We start from the raw sequence: 24274 nt of genomic DNA on the forward strand, positions 1-24274 counted from the left end.
TCTGGTTGATTTCAAGTACCCAAAACAAGGTCTAGTACATAATAGATGTCTAACAAATGTTGGCCGAACAAACAAACCAATTTGCCTGAAGGCAAATCCACTGTCTCTGAGCCTTCATGCTCAGCGTCACCATCAAGACAGGATCACCAGCCTTCACCTCAGGGCTGAGTTTAGGAAGCTCCTCAGTGCTCCCCTGAGGAGCCCTCTGTCCTCTCTGAGTGGAAGGAAAGAGGGGACGCCTCTGGGATGGGTGCACATCTAGCCTAAGGAGAAGACCTGCAGGTGTTTCCTTCACCTACGCGCAGGCCAGGAGCCCTGCCGGTGTGGACCAACAGCCTGGCTGGTACCTGTGGCTTCGTGTCCTCTTCGTCCTTATAGTAGAAGAGCTGCTGCACCCTTAGCACGAAGTACTTCTGCTGCCAGTTCTTCACGATGGACCTCTGCTTCTTCAGCCAGCCCATCTTGATGGGCCTCTCCAGCGGGTTGGGGGCGGACGACTGGTGGAGGGCGGCCATCTGCTCGCCGGTCATCACACTCCTGGACCGAGCTATGGAGAGGAACAGACAGGCAGGCTGGCTCAGGGACATGAAGCTGCGTGCGTGAGAGGAATGGGGGGTGCCGGAGCCACGGAGGAAGCCCCAGGGGGCCAAGAGTCTGGCTACGTGCACCCCAGGCGGGCCGGGCTCAAGGGGCCAGGCCTGCAGAAGGGACGAAGCCCCAAGCGGCCGAGAGGCAGCCAAGCAGCCTGCTCCGGGCACGGGCCGGCCAGGGACCGGGAAGCCAGTGACAGCCAGAGCCCCGATGCACACGCAGTCCGGCGCCCGGCGCCGGCCCCGTCATTCTGCAAAGAGAAAGGCTGGCTGGAGCCCTCTGAAGAGGAAGTGGCCGCAGCATCTGACAAAAGGTGCTTCCTTTTTCCTGCGTGGGAGTCGATATCTGACAAGAGAAAGAGAAAACAGTGCGCGCTCGGAGGGCTTGGGGAGTCCTACGCGGCTGCCGAGGCAGCCGGAAGCTGACCGGGCACTGGCCCCAGAGCAGGAGCTGGGGGGCCCCCGACGTCCCTCCCCGGCGGAACCCGAGCCCCCCGCCCGCTCCACGCCCCTACCGTGCAGGAGGCGGGCACCTCCGGAAGGCTCCTGCCCAGTGTCACCCATTGCCACTCTGTCCCCGGCCTTCTGAGAGTGTTTACAGCCCTTTTGCTATACCAGGCGCCACGCCATAGCTGCCTTCCGACCACGGGATCAGTCGGGTGGGCCGTTCCCTGCACTGACGACACACAGGGACCCAAAGGAAACCATATCTGCCAGCAGAACACAGAAAGGGAATTTGAATCCAGACCCTCATGTTTTCACTCCAGAGCACTGCTGTCCCTGGATCAGGTCCAGGTGTCCACTGCTCCTCTCCAGGGCAACTCCCAACCAGGATAACTGTCCCCTCTCCTTCCCTCCACAGCAACAGGTCTTCAGGCCTGTGGTGCGGCTGGATATGTCCTCTGATCCCCACCTGCTTTCTTTCCCTGCCAGGTCTACAGTGCCCTTCTACAGAGGTCCACCACATCGAACACCAGACCCCGATGATGGGCTAACCCCACCCCCAGCACCTGCACTGCGTTCTTGCCTGGAAGAAGTCTCTGTCTCACAGCCCCTTTCTTCAGCCTTTGTGGGTCCCCAGAACATTCATGACGCCGCTGAACGCAGCCAACCCTACTCTGACCAGTTTCTCCCAGGCTGGCTGGAGACCAGTCCTTCCTTTCCTGGTTCTTGGGCCCTTCAGTCCAGTACACAACTTCTCTGAGCCTCAGTTTCTTCGCTTGTTAAACTAGGGCAGTAACAGTCCCTACCTACTCTATGGAATCACAGTGGAGATTAAACAAGCTAACATATATAAACACATATAACTTGGACATATGTAAGTGGCCCAAGATAAGCCAAAGTTACTTGTTCATTTTATCAACAGGTGACGTTAAGCTGGAGATCATCTCTGAGAGCTTCCTAAAACTTCCCTGTGCATTTCCAAAATGTCACTCCTTCCTCAAGCTTCCTCTTGTCCTTCACTTCTATCTTTACTGTATTGAATTTATAACTTTTCCCTTTGCTTTTGAGTCTTTTCTTTCTATCTCCTTCTAGGCCTATGGTTTTCAAACTTTATTTCTGTTCATGCCATACTTTCAAATACCAGAATTTTATATGGCATCCCAGACTAATCATATTCACAGTGATCACTCTATTTATGTATTTTACCCTTGAGTCCTACATGGCTGTCCTACATAGACAACTATGCTCCCTTGATCCTCACAAGGAACCTACGTTTCTGTCACATCCCTTGTAGCTTGTAGTCACCCTTACCTCCCACCAGGGATTGGAGAGTTCATACTAGGTTGATCACTGGGACAAGGCACACTTGGTTCAACCTCCTCTTGGGCGGACATCATCAAAACAGTGCATGAACTCGATTGTAGTAAGAAGTAGTTTGATATTTTGATGACAATTTGGCAGCATGCTTGCAAAGGGTTTGCTTTATATCACTGTCTCCTGGCACCCCAGTTAAGAATTTTATCTTAGATTTTGCTCCTCAGTTAACTACCGTCTTCATGATCTTCCACCTATAGCTCAAACAACAGCCACACTGAAGCTAGTCACACACTCTAAGGCGGTGTACATGATCTAAGGGAATGATAGGAGGTCCTTGGTCAGAATACACTGGGAGAAAGGAATTTGAAGAACCAGGTACAGCTCTGTCTCTCTCTGGGTCGAGACTGTAACTTGTGAAGACTCCTGTCTGTCCTAGAAAGAGGGCAGATAGTAGGCAGAGATGACAAAGAATGGTTCACACCCACAATCTTTAGAGAAAGTGGAGGAGGGAGGCATTCTGGCAAATTCGGGGGTGCTCTCCTTCATCTCAGTAGCCTCAGCATAGCCAGGCCATTCGCCTGAAGTAGCACCACACTTGAGAGGGAGACTCACCCTTTTAACAGGGCCATAATGAGGAAGCATCCCTTGGCTTCCAGGCTGATGCCACCAAATGAAGCCAGCCCAGGAAAGGAGAGAAACAAGAAACAAGAAACAGGCAGATTCCACATGATGATTATGAGGACTCGGGCCTCCTGAGCCACCCCCAGAGACCCAAAGAAACTGTTGATGGGGGAACCATGGTGGGAGAAACTAAAGGGGGATGGGGAAGACAGAAGCCAAAAGACACTGTAGAATTGACTCAGGCATGGAACTTGGTCGCTGGGATATTTTTCTGTGGTTAATTCTGTGAAGTTTTTATGCTTTGTTGTGGCAAAAACGATGACAAAAACAAATACACAAAAACAAAAACCTCCTCTAGAAACATCTGTGCATTGTAGAATGGCCTGGCAAAGGTGAGAGGAGGCCTGAGGGTCTTTCATTCTCGGAACTGGCCAACAGGGGCTTGGATGCCCATGGAACTGGTAGGCAACCACCTTTTCTGCCTGCATATGGTCAAGGCCTTATCTAACATCTTTCATGCTCCAGAAATTATTCCATTCACCCCTACATCCACCCAGTTTCTTGAGTACCTGTTATCACCCTCATTTTGGGTAGTTTGACTATACACACTGGGTCATGCTTACAAGTTGGAGTGTGTGGATGGCCTAGTATAAGCCTCCACGCTGCTAGAAGTAGCCCCCGTGTCACTGGTGAGGTGACATTTGGGCCTCCAGTGAGCCAGTGACTAAACAGGGGAGCTTTCTGTCTCACATCAGACCCATCTCCCACCTTAGCCTTCAGCATTGCTCACCAGTCATCTACCCTGAGATGATTCAAGTATCAGCAAAGGAAGCCTGGTGGGCTTGTTTTTGGCTAAGTTTCGTTGTTAGTTCCTTTGAACATTCTCTCTTCTTTGTGGGTGTGACTTGTTCCCAGATAAAGTAAACAAAAGAAATCTGTTACTATTAATGGAGCTGTTTCTCATAATGAAAATAATAACTGTGATAAGCTTCACTTGTGAGCCAGTCACTGCACACGAGTGCACGATCCCAGCCCTGTGGGAAGGAGATCAGAGCCAGGCTGGGGGCTGCAGGCTGACCAGAGAAGGCAGGAAGTCAGAAGGCAGTTGCTAAGCATTTACAGAACACTCTGGGGAAGTGGGAAGTGAGGGCCTCAATAAAGTCAGAAACCCACCCTGACTTTAGGAGAGTGAGAAAAAGAAGCTCCTCAGACTGTGCTCTCCAAAAGAGTAGCCACAGTAGCCAGGACATGTAAAATTAAAATATATTACATTTACTTCCTCAGTCACACCAGCTACATTTCAAGTGCTCAATAGCCCCATGTGGCTCATGGCCACAGGACTGGACACCACAGATAGAGAAGATTTCCATCATCACAGAAAGTTCTATTGGTCAGCACTTCCTGCAATCAGAGTGTTATCGTTACTAAGCATGAGACAAAAATGGGTTATAAACGGTGGGACAGCATTTCATCAAACAGAAAATCAAGCCAGAGATCCCCGAGAAGACACGGCTTCGGGTGGCAGAGCGAGCAGCAGCTCAGCCTTGATCTGAGTGTGGGTGCCACTCAGGTAATATGGAGCCACTTCATGTACCTTGGCAAGGGAGGCCGAGAAGAAAATATAAACGAGTTCTAGAATAGTTCTGTGTATGCTGAGTTTTAGTCTGCAGTCTGGGAGGGCACCAGAAAGAAGAGAAGAGAAATGGAAGAAGTGCCACATGCCCAGAGGATTCTGTTTCTGTAGGAGAAGTTAGCTACTCTCTGCCCCAAATTAGAACAAGAGAAAATTCAAGACAGAAGTATAAACAGAGAAGTCAGCTTGGGAAGCGTTGTCACTTCCTTTCTTCATCTTCCCATCTTCTGACCCCTAATCCCCAAAATAATCAATCACAAAATCTTCCACGGTCTACTTTTGAGATATTTCTTCTATCTGCTCTCAGCTCCACTGCAGTTTAGATTCCATTTAGATGGGTCCGAATGTATGGGTGAGATGCTAATAGTTCATTCAAAGGTGGGTATTTTCTCGGTGTTGATACAAGCAGAGCATTCGTCTGGGAACCATGTTAAATGGCTTTGAAAAGGGAGTAGATAATACATGCTTCACCCCCAGAAACCTGAGCTGCAGATCTGTCTGTCCAACTGCCTACATGTACTTCAATGGGAATCTCAAGGTCACCATGTTGCTAGTGAAAAGTACTACTTTCCCGTCCCCTCCGCCGTTCCCTTCACCTTACACCCACAAACACACCCAAACCTAACCTGCTTTACCTCCACAGATCTCCATGTACTGTGCTGTGGGGGGATGTTTTCCCAGCCAGCCAAACAACGTGGAAAGCTGCCCCATTTCACAGTCACCACAGTCAACAACTCTCAGATCCAGCCTTCCTCTCTACCCACCCACCTCCCTGCTTTTGTGGGCCCTTCTATTCTCCCCCGAGATTTCCACAAGAGTTCCCTTATATGTCTCTTCTACCAGTCTCACTTCCAGTCCATTGGTGACATTGTCTATGACATGGTCCTCTAAAACACAAATCAAATCATGCTACTCTCTTGCCTAAAGCCTCTGATAATCCTCCAGCACCTTCATCATTAAAAGACACAAGCTAGTCCTTCAGTTTCCCTCCTGCATTCCCTGTTCCTTCTCCACACGCATACTGCCCTTCCTTCATGACAACACACTATTCTCTCTGTTGGAATATTCTCTCCATCCACCCTCCAGTTTGATCTCTTGGAAAGCTCTTGCTCATCCTTCAAGACTTACTACAGGCCACATCTCCCATGAGAGGCTTTCCTAGCCCAGCCAGCCTCACTCCCTGGCTCTGGTCCCTCCTGACTGAGGACATGTCTATCAGAGCCCTTCTCATCCTGCTTGGTCCTTTCTCTGTCTTCCCTCTTCACATATGCTCTAAGGAGATAAAGGGGCTCTGCCTTTGGCCTTGCTCATCCTTGTATCCCCAGCAGCTAACACAGTGCCTGGAAGAGAAGGTAGGGTGAAGTAGCAGAGGGCACAGGCTTCTACATATGTAGTGTTAGGTGAGTCATGTTCTCTCTCTGAGGGTTGGTTTCCTCCTCCGTGAAGCTGTGATAATGATATGTACCTTGTGGGTGGCTAGTGAATAAGAATCACTATGAATAATGGTAAGTGGAGAGGCCTAAGCTACCGTCTGCTTCTTAGAACACGAGCATTAAGGGGAGGCTATATCGAGGCCATAAAATGGACTCAATTTTATGTTAAATGAGAGAAAAGACAGAAGAGATGAAAAAGAAAAGGGATCAAAGGAGGGAGAGAGAGAGAGAAAAGGAAAAAGAGAAGACGACCTGGACACTGTACAACATTCCATGTGCAAGTCCAGAGGTCTAGTTTGGACGGTGGTAGGGGGGAAGGACAGACTAGGGTAGGCGATTGTGAGGGGAACCCTCAGACAAGAAGGAGCGGGAAGCAAAGACTCATGTGAGGCTTGGGGTGACCTCAGGTAAGGCAGCTTTCTCCATCCGTTTGTTTGCCGTACGTTGGCTGAGCGCACGTGTGCACCAGGAACCGTGTCAGGTTCTGGAATATAAGATCAGCTGATACAATCCTGTCCTCAAATAGCTCATGAGTCTGGGAGACCTGTCCATAGAGGCAGGGAAGGAGGTCAGAGGACAAAATGGGTTTGAGCAGGCAGGGGAATCCCCTTCTGGGCCTGATTAGATATAAAGCTGGACCAAGAGCTGTGGACTTCACCAGAGCTCTGGCGTTGACAGGTAAGGCCTGGGGATTAAGAAAGAGATCAGAGGGAAAAGTGCAAGTGAAAACTGGGAGATGGGAGTAACGTGAAAATCTCAGCTCTGAAAAGTAACACAACAGAGGTTCAGAAACCAAAGAGAAGGCTGAGCACACAGGACACCAGCACAGAGAGAAGCATTTTTAACTTGAGCCTCTGGAGATAAACTTAGATGTGAGATGGAAGACACTGCTATTTTCCTTGGGCCCTTAAAGTAAGCTTGCAGTAGATCTAAATATGGGGAAGAGAAAGTGCAGCAAGAAAATCCATTATCACCAAGAGTTTGGGGATGGACCAGGGTCTGCTACCTGGAAGAGCAAAATCAGAGAAGAGAGGTTGTCATCCTGTGGTAAGCAAAGATCCAGGGCCAGATCAGGCCCATTTCACATCCCTGGGCCAGGAACGGTCCTTGGGGAACACATGGGGCTACTGAGTGAAGAAATAGGTTCCTCTGTCTCTGGTTGGGTGGATGCAGCCACACAGCAGGGTAATAGTTTGATGAGAGAAGCACCAGTGGGTTTCAGTCCTACTCTGGCTTTCTGCAAAGGCCCTTGTACAGTGCACTCTTACACAACCTTCCACGTACTGCAAGAGGTTATTTAAAGATATAAGGTATAAGATATAAGGTACCATTCAAAAGCAAGACGTTCTTTTTAAAGGAGTGTTTGAGTCTCTGATCTCAGTTTTCTCTCTCAGAAAGGTATACTTGACTCCAAAGGTGGGCTGAAAGCCCCATGGCCTCAAGGATAAACATCTTTGTGCTTGTATTGCATGTCTGCAGGTGATAAGTTGCTAGAGCTACAAAGAGGTTCTTGAGAGCAAGAAGTACCATGTCTTATTCATTTGAGTATCCTGAGCACCCTCAGAGTGTCTGGCTCAAAAAAGTTAACTGGGAGGAATGAAGAAATGAGAGGAGTGTATGTGTGCATGTATGCCTGATGGTGTGTGTGTGTGTGTGTTATGGAGAGAAAATAATATTGAATAATGCTCAAATAAAAAATCCATAACATGGATTCTTAACCAAAAAAACCTAGTCTTTCTCTCTTATCTCATTTATTAACCAATCAGAAAAATTAATTGGGCATTTCTTATGTGCAGGATATGGCACTGGGTATTGGGCAGGGTTTAAAAAAATAGAAGAAACTCTCTAGATTAGTGAACTTGAGATTTGTGGGGTTTCAAGTATTTATTGTGCACCCCAGCATACAAAAATGCATTCTACCACTCACTATTTCCCATGGTTGCCCCAATCCCAGTCCCATTTCTTGATGTTCTCAGCCCTGTCATACTCCCTTTGTATAAAATAGGGGGATTCCTAATCAGTCATGAATCACAAATTATTAAAGGAGAGAAGAGCATCTGGTCGAGGCTTTCTTTCTGGTAAAATCAGAATGAGAAAAGAGTAGCACTGATAAGCAAATTGGAATGGAAGCTCAACCATCAAAAAGTAGGGTTCCAGGGGCAGGGAGTTCAACCAACTTCTTCACCAACCTAAACACACCTCCTAGAAGAGCATCTGGCCAATTGAAGTTTCCTAACAAATATCTATTAAGTGAATAAAGTCAACATTTTAGAATGAATTGCAAGCCTCTATCAGGCATATTTGCAACAAATATTGGCCAGTTTACCTATTCATGGGATTTCTAGATGTGTTCGCATATGTCCACTCAAGAAGAGTGGCCAATAAAAGATTTAACCCCTGATCTAATAATGATGCACATCAATAGTGATAGATTCATTAAATATTTATCATGTGCCACCCACAGTACAAACACTTCATAAATCTAATTTCATTTAAATCTCATGGGAGGGTGCCTGGGTGGCTCAGTGTAACCCACTGATTTCAGCTCAGGTCATGATCTCAGGGTCCTGGGATCGAGCCCCACATCGGGCTCTCTGCTCAGTGGGGAGCTCATTCCCCCCTACCCGCCTCTCTGCCTACTTGTGATCTCTGTCAAACAAATAAATAAAATCTTAAGAAAAAAAAAACTCATGTGAACTTTTTATGGGAAACACCATCTGTCTTACAGACAAGGTCATCTCCATCTTACAGACAAGGAACTAAAGCTGACAAAAGTGAAATGATCTGCCCCAGTTTTACTGCTAGAAGTCTGATTTCAAAGCCCAATACCACTACCTAGGCTACAGTGCCCACAGAGAAGCATGCATTCTAGGGGTAAAGCGAGGTACCTAAACTGGGAATCAACGTGCAGTAGTTGCCAGGCTCAGATGGGTAAGTAGGAAGTGAGCAAAGGACCTTTGCCTCTGGGCAAAGGACCAAGGCCACTATTCCCAACCCATCACATGCGATACCTGCTTCAGCCTCTACCCATTTTGCCTCCATTAATGCATAAACAATGCTGTGCTACTTTTCCTGTACATGGTAGGCTCTGCAAGCCTCAATAGGTCTTGGGGGGAAAAAAAACAATGACAAAAAATGGTACTGAAACCTCCAGCCCATCACTGAGGATGCGCTGACACCCTGACAGGAAAATGGACATATTAGGTAGTCCTGCCATGTCTTACCAGCGCGCCGCCCACGCTCATTACAGGAGACCTAAGGATTCTGACCAAAGGCCAATGTGGCCAAGGTGTGGGAGGGAGGAGCTAACCCACGCCAGCCCAGCACTCAGGCCCACACCACAACCTGTGGCTGGCGGCCCAACCAGGCTGAGGATAGGGCTGCTGGGGAGCCGGGCAAAACAGCAGCCTCCCATCATCACTGCCTCCCTGATGGAGAATGATCTGTACAGCCTTCCTTGGTCCCAGCACACACGCATGCGCACATGCGAACCCGGACTTGCCTGTCCCGTTGCCAGACCATAGGAACATGGCCCCCGCTAGAAGAAAGGTCTTCTAACTACAGAACCTCCAGGCTCACTTTCTTTATTCCTTTTCTCTTTTCCTTCTCCAGGGCAAACTGCTCTCCATTTTAAAGCATCCACTATTCAGGGACCTGGTGAACTTTTAAAATCTTTTCACTTTCAAAACCTGGCATTTAAACTTTAGGAAAAATGTATCCTGTGATTACTCTCCTGGATTTTTCTTTGAATTCTAAGTTTCATTTCTAATTTTAGTATGAAAAACCGGGCCACCTGCAAACACCAACAAGACATAGACTGAGGGCAGCCAAGAGGATTGCTCTGTGCACTTGAAAGTAAGTCACACAGGCTTCCCCAGGACACTCACTCATGAGACAAATTTACAAAACCTCATTCAAAGGGCTATCTTAAAGTCATCTTCTGAACACCTGCCTCCATACCCAGGGACCGATCAGGTTGACTCTTCCTATGTTCCACAGCCTGTAGAAATGCCCTTCACTGTTTGACAAGTAAAGGTTTTGCCCTAGAAGAACAAATTCTGTTTTGGAAAGACACTTAGCCCAGATCACTGTCCTTTGCAGGAAGAGGTTAAAAATGTGGTCTCACTGGCAATATAAAGGAGAGAGAGAGAGTAAGACAAGAGTAGGGTGGGGGTGTCAGAGAGGGAGAGAGAGAGAGAGAGAGAGAAGGCGGGTGGAGATGGGGCAAGGGAGGGAGAGAATCAGCTTCCTGTTTCTTGGGCTTGCAAGGTCTTCTGCGCTTACAAATTCTCTCTGCCAAGGGCACCTTTCCAGGGCCACCGCTCTGGTGTCCACGTTTTGGAGCTTTGCATTTCTTAGGAATTGAGAGCCCAGTTGCCTCTTGGGGGTGCATGTCTCCATCTGTTTCAACACTTCAAGCCCCCTCCCCCTTCTATCTTTGCATAACAGGAAGCCAAGCGTAATAACAAGAAACTTGCAGAATTGTGAATGCTTCCTACTCAGCACTGCTCTGGCTGCCTCTTCCTCAGCACAGGCAAAATGGAGATTTGGCAACTGGGTGGTAAAAGTATCTTGGGTTGAACGTGTGGCTGTTTGTGTATGGATGCTAATTGCCTTCCCAGACATCAGTGCAAGGAAGGACTTTGCATCATGTAGGACTGTGGGACAGCTAGCAAAGAGTCTCTGCTGGGTGCTCACGTGGTGTGCTGAAGCAAGAAGGGCCTTCAGAGAAGTAATGACCCTTCCATTCTCACTGCTAGTCATTTTTTCTAGTTAAGAGCTTTTGCCTAGTCATTGGCATTCATAAATATAACTCATTCAAATGCTTGATGTATTTGCATTTTATGAGCCCGGATGAATCCGGGGGTCCCAGTGTTTCAATGCAGCAATCCAGCAGGGGCAATGCTCAAAACTGGCCCCCATGACCAAGCACAAGGCTACCCATCCCACATTCTATTCCATTCTGTTCCCACAGCCTTCTTCCCCTGGTCTTCAGGAGTAATGTGAACGACAAACAATTCTTGCAGTAGGATGGACCTGGTATACAAGTCACGATGTATTTCTCTTATTCTACAACCTGATAAAAAGACTCTGTTAAAAATTGAGGTGAGGGATGCCTGGGTGGCTCAGTGGGTTGAAGCCTCTGCCTTCTGCTCGGGTCGTGGTCTCAGGGTCCTGGGATCGAGCCCCGCATTGGGCTCTTTGCTCATCAGGGAGCCTGCTTCCTCCCCTCTCTCTGCCTGCCTCTCTGCCTATCTGTGATCTCTGTCTGTCAAATAAATAAAAATCTAAAAAAAAAAAAAATTGAGATGATTAGATTATGGGTAGGGTAGAAATGATACCAATAAATTATTAATGAGTTTTGCTAGATGTGATCAGTCAGCCTGGTTAGGAAGCAAAATGTTGGGGCACCTGTGTGGCTCAGCTCAGGTGATGATTTAGATTATGGGTAGGGTAGAAATGATACCAATAAATTATTAATGAGTTTTGCTAGATGTGATCAGTCAGCCTGGTTAGGAAGCAAAATGTTGGGGCACCTGTGTGGCTCAGCTCAGGTGATGATCCCAGGGTCCTGGGATCAAGCCCCGCATTGGGCCTCCTGCTTAGCGGGAAGCCTTCTTCTCTCGCTCCCACTCCCTCTGCTTGTGTTCCCTCTTGTTGTGTCTCTCTCTGACAAATAAATACATAAAATCTTAAAAACAAAGAAGGAAGCGAGATGTCCGTGTTTTAGAGATGCATACTGAAGGATGAGGAATAAAAGTCCATAGCATCAAGATCATGGATCAGGGATCTCGGCAAAGCAAAGAAAAAAAGAAAAAAACAAGGGATTGCTAACGCAAGTGTGACAAAACCTCAAAACTGTGTGATTTCAGTAATGGATATACATGGGGGCTCATTACACTCACCCTCCATATTGGTGTTTGAAATATGTATATAATAAAAAATCTTTTTCAGGATTCTATTAAGTGTTTACAAATACATTCTATTAGGCTTATTTTTTTTTTCACACATCAACTATTGCCCTGAACTTCAACTTGCTCATTTTCCCAGGCCTGTATTTCCAGACCTGTTAGTTATTCCTCTGAGCACAGCAGAATGATCCTACACAGATGTCCTACCACACACGGACACATTCTTCCCGGACAGATCCTGCCCCTCCGTCCCCCTGCGCTGTCATTTTATCACTTAATGAAGGCGAAGAACTGAGGGACTCCTGATGCTCCCAGTTATGGATAGTATTTCCTGTAAAGTCAACTTTTACCCAAACTGTTAGTGGTGGTGATGGTGTGTGTATGTGCGTCTGTACACAGTGTATGTGCGTCTGTACACATTATATGTGCATGAGCGCACATGCACACGTGCACACACACACACACACACACACACACACACAACTTCCCCAGTGTAGGGAAAGGAGGAATGGACAGCCCCACCTTGAAAAACAGCTGTGGCAAGGATGACAAGGAGGCTCCATCTTGCGTGACAATTCCTTCTAATAGGGGGACTGTGGGCAACATCTGAGACCTAGCACAGGCTCAATGGGAAAAATGGAGTGACTGATTATCAGTGTTTGCAATGACAGAAGTTAGAGAAAATGATAGTCCATAGGCTTTCCCTGCAGCATGGTAGATGGCCAACTCGATCTTAGCTCCCCAGCCCTGTGACAGAGAGACAGGCAGCTTAGTGCATCGGAAGGTATATCTGACCGGCTTCACATGACCTGGGTTCAAGTTCTAGTTCAGACACAAACCAGCGGTATAATTCTCTGGGCCTTTCTGAGCCTTTGTTTCCTCATTTATAAAATCAAAGGATGGAAACAAACCATCTTGAATACATTTTTCAGCTCTAAATTTTTTTCTGATTAACCTACAAAGCATCTTTCAACTGATTATGTTGTAATCTTATTTTAGGTGCGACAGGTCTAAATTTGCCAACTCAGGCAGGACTCCAGCTCTATATCAAGAACATGGGCCTCTAGCAATGCACTTATTTAACTGATTTAAAAAAAATGGATTTGGCAAAAGACATATTCTGGGTGGCTTTAATTAAACACAGATGGTCTGGCATGCCTCTGGTTAGAGTGTTCATGAATTTCACTATTAGGCTACAGAAAGATCCCCTGAGGAGTCCCAGTGACAATACACAGTGGGAGGTGCAAAGACAAAAGCCACCATAACTATTACTCAAGGGCTGACAGCACGACAAGCTGTGTGGTTGATCTCTTCCAGAGTAATATCTTAGCTCCCAAATATTATGGACCCGTCATCTTCACGTATCTCTCCAACTCGAAACCAGACCTTCTATATCAAAAACTGCAAACACATCCATGCTCTTTCAACCAATGAAAGCATCTAGTAATTTAGTTAATGAGATAACAATGTTTGTCTATTAAGTTTATTTATAAAGATATTCACTACAGTACTACTGTCTAAAAAATGTAGACCACTAAATGTTCAAAATTACGGAATTGGTTGAACGAAGTATCGGATGCCGATGAAATAAAATACTAAGTAGACTTAAAGATGATGCTTTATTGGATGATAATGATGTGGGAAAATGTTGAATATATGCAGGTGAATCAAAAATTACTTATTCCAAAATAGCACAGACAAAGCAACTCCATTTTGTTAAAAAAAAAACACACACTGACACTCATCTAGGCACAGTGTTCCACTGGAAAATCGCAAATACAAATGTGGTAGAACACAGAAAAACATGATAGCAAGAGCCACACCAGACTGGCGTGGGGTTAAAGATTATTTTCCTGAGAAGTGGGTGTATGGGTAGTCTTTACGTCTTCTCTTTGTGGTCATTTTGTTGTTGTTGTTAAAAACAACAACAACAACAACAAAGATTATTTTAACAGCTCTGTGTTAGCTTTCTCTTCAGTGACCTGCCTCTTCAGGGGGTCTCCCAAAGTACAGATTTTAAGACTAAAGTAAGTGAGTCAAGAAAGAGACATCAATAAGGAGAATCTGTCCCATTTGTAGAAAGAATTTACATAATCTAAACCCATGCAAATTCCAAAAGTTTTAAAAGAGAGCATTTCAGCAGCTAGCTATGTCATTTTAGGCACCTTACCCTGCCCTGCCTCATGGGATTATTTGCCCGCAGGATACAATAAATAAACGATCACTTCTGAAAACCAAAGTGGGTATAGATTTGCTTTATTATTATTATCACTAACAAGAACTTCAGCAGAGTTTAGCTGCTCCATATATAAAATGAAGTGGTTTAACAAGATGCTTGGTGGTTTAACAAGATGCTTGCTAAGGTCCTCCTCGGCCCCCAAATTCTTCTATTCTCTGTTCACTGACAGTTTCTACTAAGACCATAATGTATGCAGAGTTTATGATTAGAGAGAAGGGCAGCAGGAATGAGGGATTCATTATTTGGGAAATTAAAAAAGAGAAAGCACATCAGTATAACTTGAAGCTGCCAGCCAAGACATCATCAAAACCATAGAACCTGGACAGGGTCTCTGGGGCTTAAACAGAGGCAGTCCTTGGGAAGAGAGAAAGGGCAGTGGGAATGCTAGAGGGAGCTCAAGGGGATGCTCTGAAGGAGCTCATGAAGGAAGAACCATCTAGAATTTCAGATGGCTTAACCTCATTTCCAAATTTCCACTGCACTGACAAAAAATTACTTTAGTAAGAATCTGGGAGAATGTAAAATGAAAGTAAAAGTAAAGAAAAACGCTACCAGCACTCTATTTGCAGGGAGGAGGATTTCTGTACAATGGAGGAAGGCAGGGCGGACCAAGCTGCAATGCAGTGTTGGTGGAGGGAGAGCCACCCGCCCAGAGGGGAAGGTCCCAGGAAGAATCTGCACCAGCTCCTAAGAGCAGAGCAGTAGTGCCAGAGATGGGGAAAATGGAGACCCCCAAGAGCCACTTCTGCAAGTGCTCAGAGAACAGGAGCCTGGCTGGGCCATGTCGTCTTCAGCTTACCCCAGCTGCTCAAAGTCTGGCCAGAGAAAATTGATGGCCCTGTCCTACTGGCCCTCAAACAGGGTTACGGGACCAGTGAGAGGATGGGACACTTTTCCAACTCCTCCGGAGCTACCATAAAGAGGAAAAATTTTAAAAAGGAAACTCTTCAGAAGGAGAGCTACTCTTCCTACACTGGATGGTTTTTAAAAAGGTACACCTAAGCTTACCCTAGTGCCCAGAAATTCCACTTCTAAGAATCAACGCATGAGAAGTGAAAGCGCCAACTTGCTTGGATTAAATGTTCCCGGCAGCATTATTCTTCATGGTTGAGCTGGAAATAATCCATCAACTGGGGGATGGATAAACACAAGGAACACAAAGCAGCCATCCATGGAATGCAACATTACTCAAAAGTAAAAAGAAATGAATGAAGCAAGGACACATGTTCCAACGTGGCGGACCTCAGAAACATTGTGCTCAGTGACAGAGATGGAATGAATGCACCAGATGGCATGTTCCAATTCCATATATGAGAAATACCCAGAAATGGAAATGCCATGGAGACAGATGCAGATCATGGTTGTTGGGAGCTGAGGTGAGGGCAGGGAACGGCTGTAAATGGGCAGGAGGAAACTTTCCAGGGTGATGAAAGTGTTTGTGCTGATTGCTGCATGGCACTATAAATTTCTCCCAAATCACTGATTTCTAAACTTACAATGAAAAAATGTTACAGTATTGTACCATAAAAACGTGTACCTCAGTAAAGCTATGAAGGAAAAGATCAAGAACCATAAATATTTAATTGCCACATACACACACACACACACGGAAGTACTGAAGGCACAACAGTCTCTGCATAGAAAAATAAGGACTCATTCCTAAATCGTTTTATAAAAATCATTTTAAATCAACCACAAACTCCACAAAGTTAGAGCATTGTCTTTTTTATCACTCATGTATCCCAAGGGTCTAGAGTACTCCAGGAATGTAATAATACTTCAACATTAGAAAAACTACTCCAATAGTTTCATAATGGTTCATAACATCAAGAGGACCAGGACCTAAAAAGCCATATGTTCTCAAAAGATTGTGAACTTGCACTTGGTAACGTTCAATACTGAGTCATATGCCGAGAATGGGAGACTATTTCTTAGGTGGTAAAGAATGGGTATACATACAGGGGATTGAGAGAATATTCTGTGTTCCTGAAAAGTCAACTACTGAAGACTGGAAGACACATACATTGTTGGTAATCAGATCAAGTGTTTGCTGTTTGGGCTGTCTAAGGACAAATAATGTCATTCAGGTGAGGTACGTCAAAGGAACACAAAATGACAGAGCAGAACATTTCTATACTTCTACTGTGTCGTGTAATTGAGGGCTGTCGAATGGATGAAAATGTCCATTGCCACGATACTGTGCAATGCTGGTAAAAAAAACATTTCAGGGTTTGACAGAAGAAATCGTTCTGAAATTCATGAAACACAAAAAAAAAAAAATTCCAGAAAAACATCAATGTCAAAGTCTTGCTTGGAGCTGCCAACTTGTGAGGAATGATTGGGATTTCACTTTTTCCTAAAATGATGTCCTTTACCAGCATTTCTATCCATTTCAGACTGTGCTTCACAGTACTCAAGTGAGGCAGAAGGCAGAATTTCCCCTGAGAAACTGCCACCGACATCCTGCAGTTCTGTTTCCGCTTCAAAGCTGTCAAATGTTATCAGCTGTCTGAAAACAAAATGCTTTGCGTGGGTTTCCCTTTCATCGCCCGAGGTCCTCACAAAAATGTTGGGATTTATTTTGTATGCATCTGTGAGCAGCCATAGTACATCTGTCTGACCTGAGCTTTCTTGGTGGTCAGGCACAGACCTTTGCCCTAATACGTCCCTTTGTGGTTGGCCACACTTGATGCTTCTCACAGCCTCTATAACACGTCTCTTGTTGCCCACAGAAGAACTAGAAGAACATCATTCTTTCTTTCTCCTTTATCCATTTGTTTGCTTTTAGCCACTTTGGTCACTGAAGGACAAACTAAGATTTAAGGTTCTGGGGTGCAGAAGCCGAAAAAGCAGGAAGCACCAATGGATAAACAGGAAGTGGAGGAAGGGGAACCATGAATGGGTGACTCGGTGACTGATACCATGACAGGCAGGACTCGCTCCCAATTCTGAGGCCCCCTGGCCTGGCGCATCTTATAGCCTAAAAGACCTTTTCAGGATGAAAAGTAACTTGAAATGTTTGGGTTGGGTTTAAGACAATTTCGCTAAACTCAAGGTAGGCACTACATGGAGAGTCATTGAATATAAAATAACCGACATGTCTTATAATAAACTGGCATGGGGCACATTTAGAAAAGAAGTGGTAAAGATTTTAATGTGGAATTAAAAAATGGAAGAAAGGAGTTACTTCATGTGCTCAGGAATGAATCATATTTTTCTCTTCTATCCTTTAACTCCACCCTGCCCCCTGCCCCCGCCACCTTCCTGCATTCCCTTATTGGAGCAACTGCGAAATGGCTGGCTTCGCATTGGACGGAAGTGGGACAACACTGTACCCAGACTTAAGAGCAGCCCCTGAAAACATCTGTTCCTTTGACTATATGGGAAGTTTTTTCAAAAAACAAACAGATAAGCATAGCTAACTTGTTGATTGAAGATTAAAGTCCATTGATCTGTAGCGTGACTTTGTTATGCCATGGTTGGATGTATTTTTGGGGGGTGGGGTGAGAAATGAGTTTCAAGAATACCATTTCTATTTGCATGATTTTGAGAAAGGGGATCCAGAATGACATTCCGGAGTATTTGGCCACAAAAAATAGCACGGACCATTCCAATCTTCCAGCACTTTCCCCTGCTTGATTAAAAAAAAAAAAATTACTTTGGAAAATGTGACTTTTGTGATCTTTGGAAGGAAGCCTGGAAAGGGTGGGCTGAGGGTTCCGCGTGACACAGGAAATCTGTGTTTGTAATGCTTAAGTGTGTGGGTGTGTTCATGTGGGCAGTGCTGGAGAAGAAAAATGAAAAAAAACCTTTTGCAGACCTTTGCAGGCAAGAGCTGAATGAGAGACTCAGAGAGTCCCTAACATTTATAAAACATATTTGATATCCACAGAATACCCTGGGTTGAGACTGTCAAAAACAACTTTTGACATCAAAAACAATCTATAGAAGAACAATTTGACATTGGACTTCAACAAAATTAAAACCTTTTTCTCTGTGAAAGGCACTAAGAGAATGAAAAGCAAGCCACAGATTGGGAGAAAACATTTGCAAATCACATACCTGACAAAGGAGTTTTATCTAGAAATCTCAACAATAAAAAAACAAACAAACTGACTTTTAAAGTGGGAAAATATTTGGGCAGACACTTGATGCTAAACATCCTTAGTCATTAGATGAACATAAAATAAAACCACAATGAGATGCCACTACAAACATATAGGAATGCCTAAAATAAAATTTTAAAACAAATGAACAATATCAAGAACTGGTAAGGATAAGAAGCAACTGGAATCTTCATTCATGGTTGAAGGGAACACAAAATGGTTCAGTTACTTCAGAAAACAATTTGGAAATTTCTTACAAAGTTAAACATACATTTGTCATATAACTCAGCAGTCCCATTACTTGAAGTTTACCCAAGAGATATGAGATTTTATGTTCAAGCCAAAACCCACAGGCACATATTTATTTATTTATTTATTTATTTATTTATTTTTAGATTTTTTTTATTTATTTATTTGACAGAGAGAGAGATCACAATTAGGCAGAGAGGCAGGCAGAGAGAGAGGAGGAAGCAGACTCCCCGCGGAGCAGAGAGCCCGATGCGGGGCTCGATCCCAGGACCCTGAGATCATGACCTGAGCCGAAGGCAGCGGCTTAATCCACTGAGCCACCCAGGCGCCCCACAGGCACATATTTAAAACAGCTTATTTATTATCTCCAAAAACTAGAAGCAACCCTAATGTCTTTCACTTGACAAATGGCCACATCCATACAATGGAATACCTCTTAGCAATAAAACGAAACTACTGAGACAAGCAGTAGCATGAATGACTCTCAAATGCATTCTGCTGAGTAAAAGAAATCAGACTCCAACGGTTCCATACAGCATGATTCTATTTATAAGACATCTTGGAGAAAGAAAAACTGTAGGGACACAGAACACATGAGTGGTTGCCCAGACCTAGGGTTGATGAAGAAGACTTGACAAGAAGAGACAGTGGAACAACAACATTCTTTTTTATGATGGAGCTCGTTTTATCCTGATTACGGTGGTTGTCACAGGACTCCAGGCATTTGCCAAAACTCATATAACTGCAGACCACAATGAATAAACTTTACTAGATGTCAATTTCAAAATAATCCTTTTCATCTGCTCAAATTTGTTGCATGCTTGTTACACAGTACTATTTGGCATTCTCACCTCCTTCTGACCTTCAAAAGTTTCTAATACTAACGTGAGCTCTGAATGGAAAAAAACAGTTATTTCTACCATCCACAATGGCTTGGGTGAGGTGAGTGGCCTCAGAAAACATGGGAATGTGGGGAAGATTAACACATCAAGCTAAATCTCTCCAGATGGGATTAGGTTCCCAGGGTTGGCGATAATGCCCTTCATTAAGCTTGTCTCTGTCATGGGTGCTAAGGAAGATCATGACATGCCATCTCTAGCAACAAACCCACACTCCTGTGAGGAAAGCTTGCACAGGACCCTCGTTCAGATTCTTCATTTTGGGTCCCAAACAAATAAGAAATAATCTAGGGTGTTTTCTTCCATATATATATGCTCTCTTAATTCTGGTGGTACTAGGTGTTTAGCGTAAGGGAGGGCACGATGGCAGGCAAGCTGGTGGGATCAGAGACCTTGCAAAAAGTCCTCTTGAGGAAAGCAGTAGGTGGTCCACTGGGTCATGTTCAGGAGACCTCATATCTAGTCCTGGTTCTGCTGCTAACTTGCTGTGTTCAGATTTGGGCAGTTCCCAGAATTTCTCCCATGTTTCCTCAGTCAACAATGTTTTGGCTATAAGAATCAGATTCTGAATCAAATAGGTTTAAGTTAGATAGATACGTAGATAGATAAACAGATCATTCCATCAGTGGCTCTTGGTTTTGGCAATATCTAGAGAGGATATTTGGCAATGTCTAGAGATATTCTGGTTGTCACAACGGGGAGGGGTACTACGAACATCAAGTGGATATTGGCCAGGGATGCTGCGAAATACTCTGTGATGGGCAGGACAGCCCCACAACAAGGAACTGTCTGGCCCAAAATGGCAAGAGGGCCAAGGTGATATAAATACAGACACACAAGCACATCTATAAATAAAGCATGTGTGTGGATGTGTATATAATTTTTTAAGGATAATCTTATTTTGAGACAAAAACTTAAGGAAATTTCAGGAAAAAAATTCATCCCTCAGGAAGGGTAGAAATCAAGGTAGATTTTGTGAGTTTTGAGCTCTTCGCAGAGCTCAAGGGCTTTCCTCTTAGTGCCCTGTGACTTGCAGGGCTCAGTTCCAAATGCCCATTCTCCGTGAGCCTCAGACTGAGAGAAAACCAGACAGACACAGCTTAACTCAGCTATTCATCCTGTTCCTGTCAGTTCTGTTCAAGGGGGCAGGGTTACAAAGGCCAAGCCTGTGCCACCCATGGAGATCTTGTTGGAAGCCCTCCGAGAGGGGGGAGCCGGGAAACAGCCCCAAGGAAGCCTATTATATTTATCAGGAAAGTGATAATAATGCCACCTAGCCTCCAGAAGCCTTCAGTTAAATAAATGACTGGGGGCCTCAGGTCACTTGAAAGCGGAAATGGTAGGTCTCTCCTTCAAATGGAACTCATAATTTTTTTTCTTCTGTTCTGTCTTGAAGAATAGTTTGCAATTTTTAAACCGCCACAGAACGGATGTTTGCCAGTTTGCACGGCTGATTGCATGAGCTGTAATAAGTTCTGCATATTTCAGGCTGTCCCAAGTTCCACCTTAGAGCTACCAGGTTGTGGAGGGTCATTTTGCTACCTACCCCTTTTGATAGAAGGACGATAAACCCCTGCTCAATACAATACGTGGGGTCTGAAAGTCAGTCATGGGCTCCACAGGGTCACGTTATTTTGAAGCTGACGAAATGGCCGCCAGGAACCAGCTCCGTTTACTGGCGACAGCTGCCAGGTCTGGCGGCGCCCTCAGAGCCATCCCAGTCCAGGCCGTGTGTGCTGCCCCCTGGTGGCCACGGCCGGCTTCAGTTTACAGGGCGACAGGTGGGATGCGGCCCTGTGGCTGGCTGGGACCTGCCATTCAGCAACAAAAAGCAATTCTAGGAATTTCCCGATTGTTGTCACCCTCCTGTTGGCCCAGGCCAGGAAGACTGGGTCAGGAAAAACCGTGGACTGGGAGAACCGTGTGTTGTTTCCCCAGTCAACCTTTTCTGTTTCTCCACATCTCTCTACCTGCAACACCCAGAATATACTTTTGGGCAGGAGGGGCAGGAGTCAAGTGTCCATCACAGTACACCTCATGATTCCTGAATTCCTTTCTGAGATGCTTTCCTGTGCTTGGAAACAGAAAGCAGTGGCTTTAGCCTTTGTAAGATTGCAGATATCTTTGAAAATCTGCATGTACAGGGGCGCCTGGGTGGCTCAGTAGGTTAAGCCTCTGTCTTTGACTCAGATCATGAACTCAGGGTCTTGGGATCGAGCCCCATGTCCGGCTCTCTGTTCAGCAGGGAGCCTGCTTCCCCCTCTCTCTGCCTGCCTCTCTGCCTACTTGTGAACTCTCCCTGTCAAATAAATAAGATCTTTAAAAAAAAAAAAAGAAAGAAAGAAAGAAAGAAAAGAAAATCTGCATGTACATATATATACATTTACAATTTTGAGAAGGTTGTGAGCTTACTGAAGCCAATCCATTGTCTTCTCTCAAAGAGAGAAGTGTCTTCTTTACAAAGGGAAAGGCACCAAACACGGGCCTGAGAAAGGTGTTAGTTAACTATTAAATGTATAATCACAAGCCACTCTGAAGTCATTTGAAACAGAAAGGAAAAACATCAGGGGTAAATTTATGCTCGTGGAAGGATCTGAAGCCCCTTCCTGTCTTGTAGAATGTGTCAACTGCCCATATGACTCTCAAGCCATATTTATCTATGCTGTGTCTCCTTCACCCCCCCATCCCCCCCATCCCCCCCCCCCCCCCCCCCCCCCGTCATCCTCAACAATGTGTCTCTGTTTACATATCTAAGTTTCTCCTGGCTTTCCCCATTCCCTCTGGTTTCTTTGTCCAGAGTTCCTGGCTGGGATGAGGCCAGCACCCCAACTCACCCAGGTGGGTGTGAGTGAGTCCCCCACCTTCTCTGGGCTCTGACTGAGGACAAACATTCCTTAATGCCTTTGGGGACAGAAGAGACACTGTGGACAAGTGGAAATCATGGAACGAGAAGTGGCCTGCAGTTTCTGAGTCTGCAAAGTTCTTGCAAAAGCAAGTCCTCCCAGGACACTCCACGGGCCGTGCATTCTTTGAGTAGGTGCAACGTCCCTGGGCCTGCTCTTTGGAAGCACTCGTGGCAATAGATCTTTGCTGTGTAGCTAGTCCCATAGGAGCTTATAATAAATAATCCAATCCTAGACCACACCTCTGCCACTTAAATCAGTACCTCTGAAGGGGAACCGAGGCAGCCAAATTTTTTAAGATCTCCCCCAGGCAATTCCGACCGACAGCCATGTTTGCAGAGCAGTAACTTAGAGGAGGTGAAGGGGAGCCCCCCCCCCAGGCTGGATGCTCCCTGCATGTGATTTCTGTGAGCTATGTGGCGCTCACTGTGATCACTGAAAGTAGTGACACAAGCAAGCACTGGGAGCTCAAGGGAATGAATTAAAGATCATGAAAACCAGAGGCTGGACCAGGCTTAGGAGGTTTGCCTTGTCACCTGGGCCTGAAATGGAGAGAAGACAAGAGGGTAGATCTGCGATACAGGCAGGAGGTAGAACCAATGGACTGATGGGCATGACCTGGACGAACAAGAGGTCCTGAGGTCAGGGGTGGGCTCAAAGATGACCCAGTTTCCAGATTACGAAGTGGAAGAACATCAACTATATAATTTGCAGGGCCCAGTGCCGAATGAAAATGTGCGGCGCCTCATTCGAAAATGACTGACATTCGGGGCGCGTGGGTGGCCCAGTCAGTTAAGCATCTGACTCTTGATTTTGTTTCAGGTCATGATCTCAGGGTCATGAGACTGAGCCCCGTGTCGGGCTCTGTGCTCAGCAGAGAGCTCCCTGGGGATTCTCTCCCTCTCCCTCTGCCCCTTTCCCCCTCACTTTCTCTCAAATAAATAAATAAATCTTTTAAAAAAATTATTGACTTTGAAGACGGCAAGAGCAGAGCCCCAAAACACACTCAGGATTCTGTGAGCATGGGGCCGCGTGCAAACACACAGGTCACGTGTCCACACAGCCAGCCCTGAAGAGGGAATCTTGGACACTTGTAGAGCAGGGAGGGTGGAGCAGGGGGGTGCATGGAGAGAAATGACCAGAATGGAAGACCATGGACTGAGGATTTTGTCCCTTGGAAAGAGTCGCTGAAGTGCTAGCCGGGGGTATTATAGGAGACTAGGATCTTTCTCCTCCTCTCCATCTTCTTTCCTTTCTGCCTCTCCCTTGCTCATCCTTGATCCTTAGATCAGCCATCCATTGTACTAACTAGCTGTACAACTTTAATATACAACTTTAATATTTGCATTTCCTGAGTAAAGCTAACTTGCACCTGAATTAGGAGCTCCCTGGATGCTGAAGAGGAGAACCGGTGTCCGGTTAAAGAGAAGAGGGAAGGAAGTAGGCCAGTGAACATGGCTCCCAGCCCCTGAGTCTGAGATGAAAGAATTCGTTGACCACACTCAGTCATCAAGAAGATTGATTAAAGGGGCAAGAAGTATCCCTTGTGAACTTACCCAGCAGGCTGAGCCCTGTGATCTCTCGAGAATAGGTGAATGTTCTGTCCTCCACATGCTGTCCAAATGAGCTTCAGAAACCAAGAGCCCTACCTCTTTCTCCACAAGAAATTCAGTTCTGCCTCTCTGGTTCAGACCGTTCCTCAGCAATCATAAGGCAGCGAAAAAAACATGCATCGGTCTTATTTTGACTTTCTTCATTTCACTGGGATAGAAGAAAGCCAGCGGGCCACAAACCAGTCCCTGGCTAGTCCACAAAAATCCCTTCATCAGCAGTTATGTGTCAGGCACTGTTGTTGGCAGTGATAATATCAAAGGGAACAAAACAGGCAAAGCTCTGCCTTCAGGAAACTTACAGTCTAGTGCGGGTTG

At 45.6% G+C, this 24274-nt stretch overlaps 1 protein-coding gene across 2 annotated transcripts in view; it reads right to left on the reverse strand.

Moving 5' to 3' along the window:
• Nucleotides 1–24274, reverse strand: part of ARHGAP25 (Rho GTPase activating protein 25) — an 86681-nt gene that overhangs the window by 44994 nt on the left and 17413 nt on the right. The window contains exons 1-2 of one of the 2 annotated variants that reach the window (XM_045979323.1): nucleotides 1106–1216; nucleotides 348–547 (exon numbers count right to left, since the gene is read on the reverse strand). In XM_045979323.1, coding sequence (XP_045835279.1) covers nucleotides 348–547; nucleotides 1106–1154 — 249 coding nt within the window. In that variant the 5' untranslated portion in view covers nucleotides 1155–1216. Of the gene's footprint in view, nucleotides 1–347; nucleotides 548–1105; nucleotides 1217–24274 lie in introns of those variants that run through there. The other variant, XM_045979322.1, reaches the window with a different exon arrangement.

This window comes from Meles meles, chromosome 15 (genome assembly GCF_922984935.1).
Source record: "Meles meles chromosome 15, mMelMel3.1 paternal haplotype, whole genome shotgun sequence".
In the NCBI taxonomy this organism is placed as follows: domain Eukaryota; kingdom Metazoa; phylum Chordata; class Mammalia; order Carnivora; family Mustelidae; genus Meles; species Meles meles.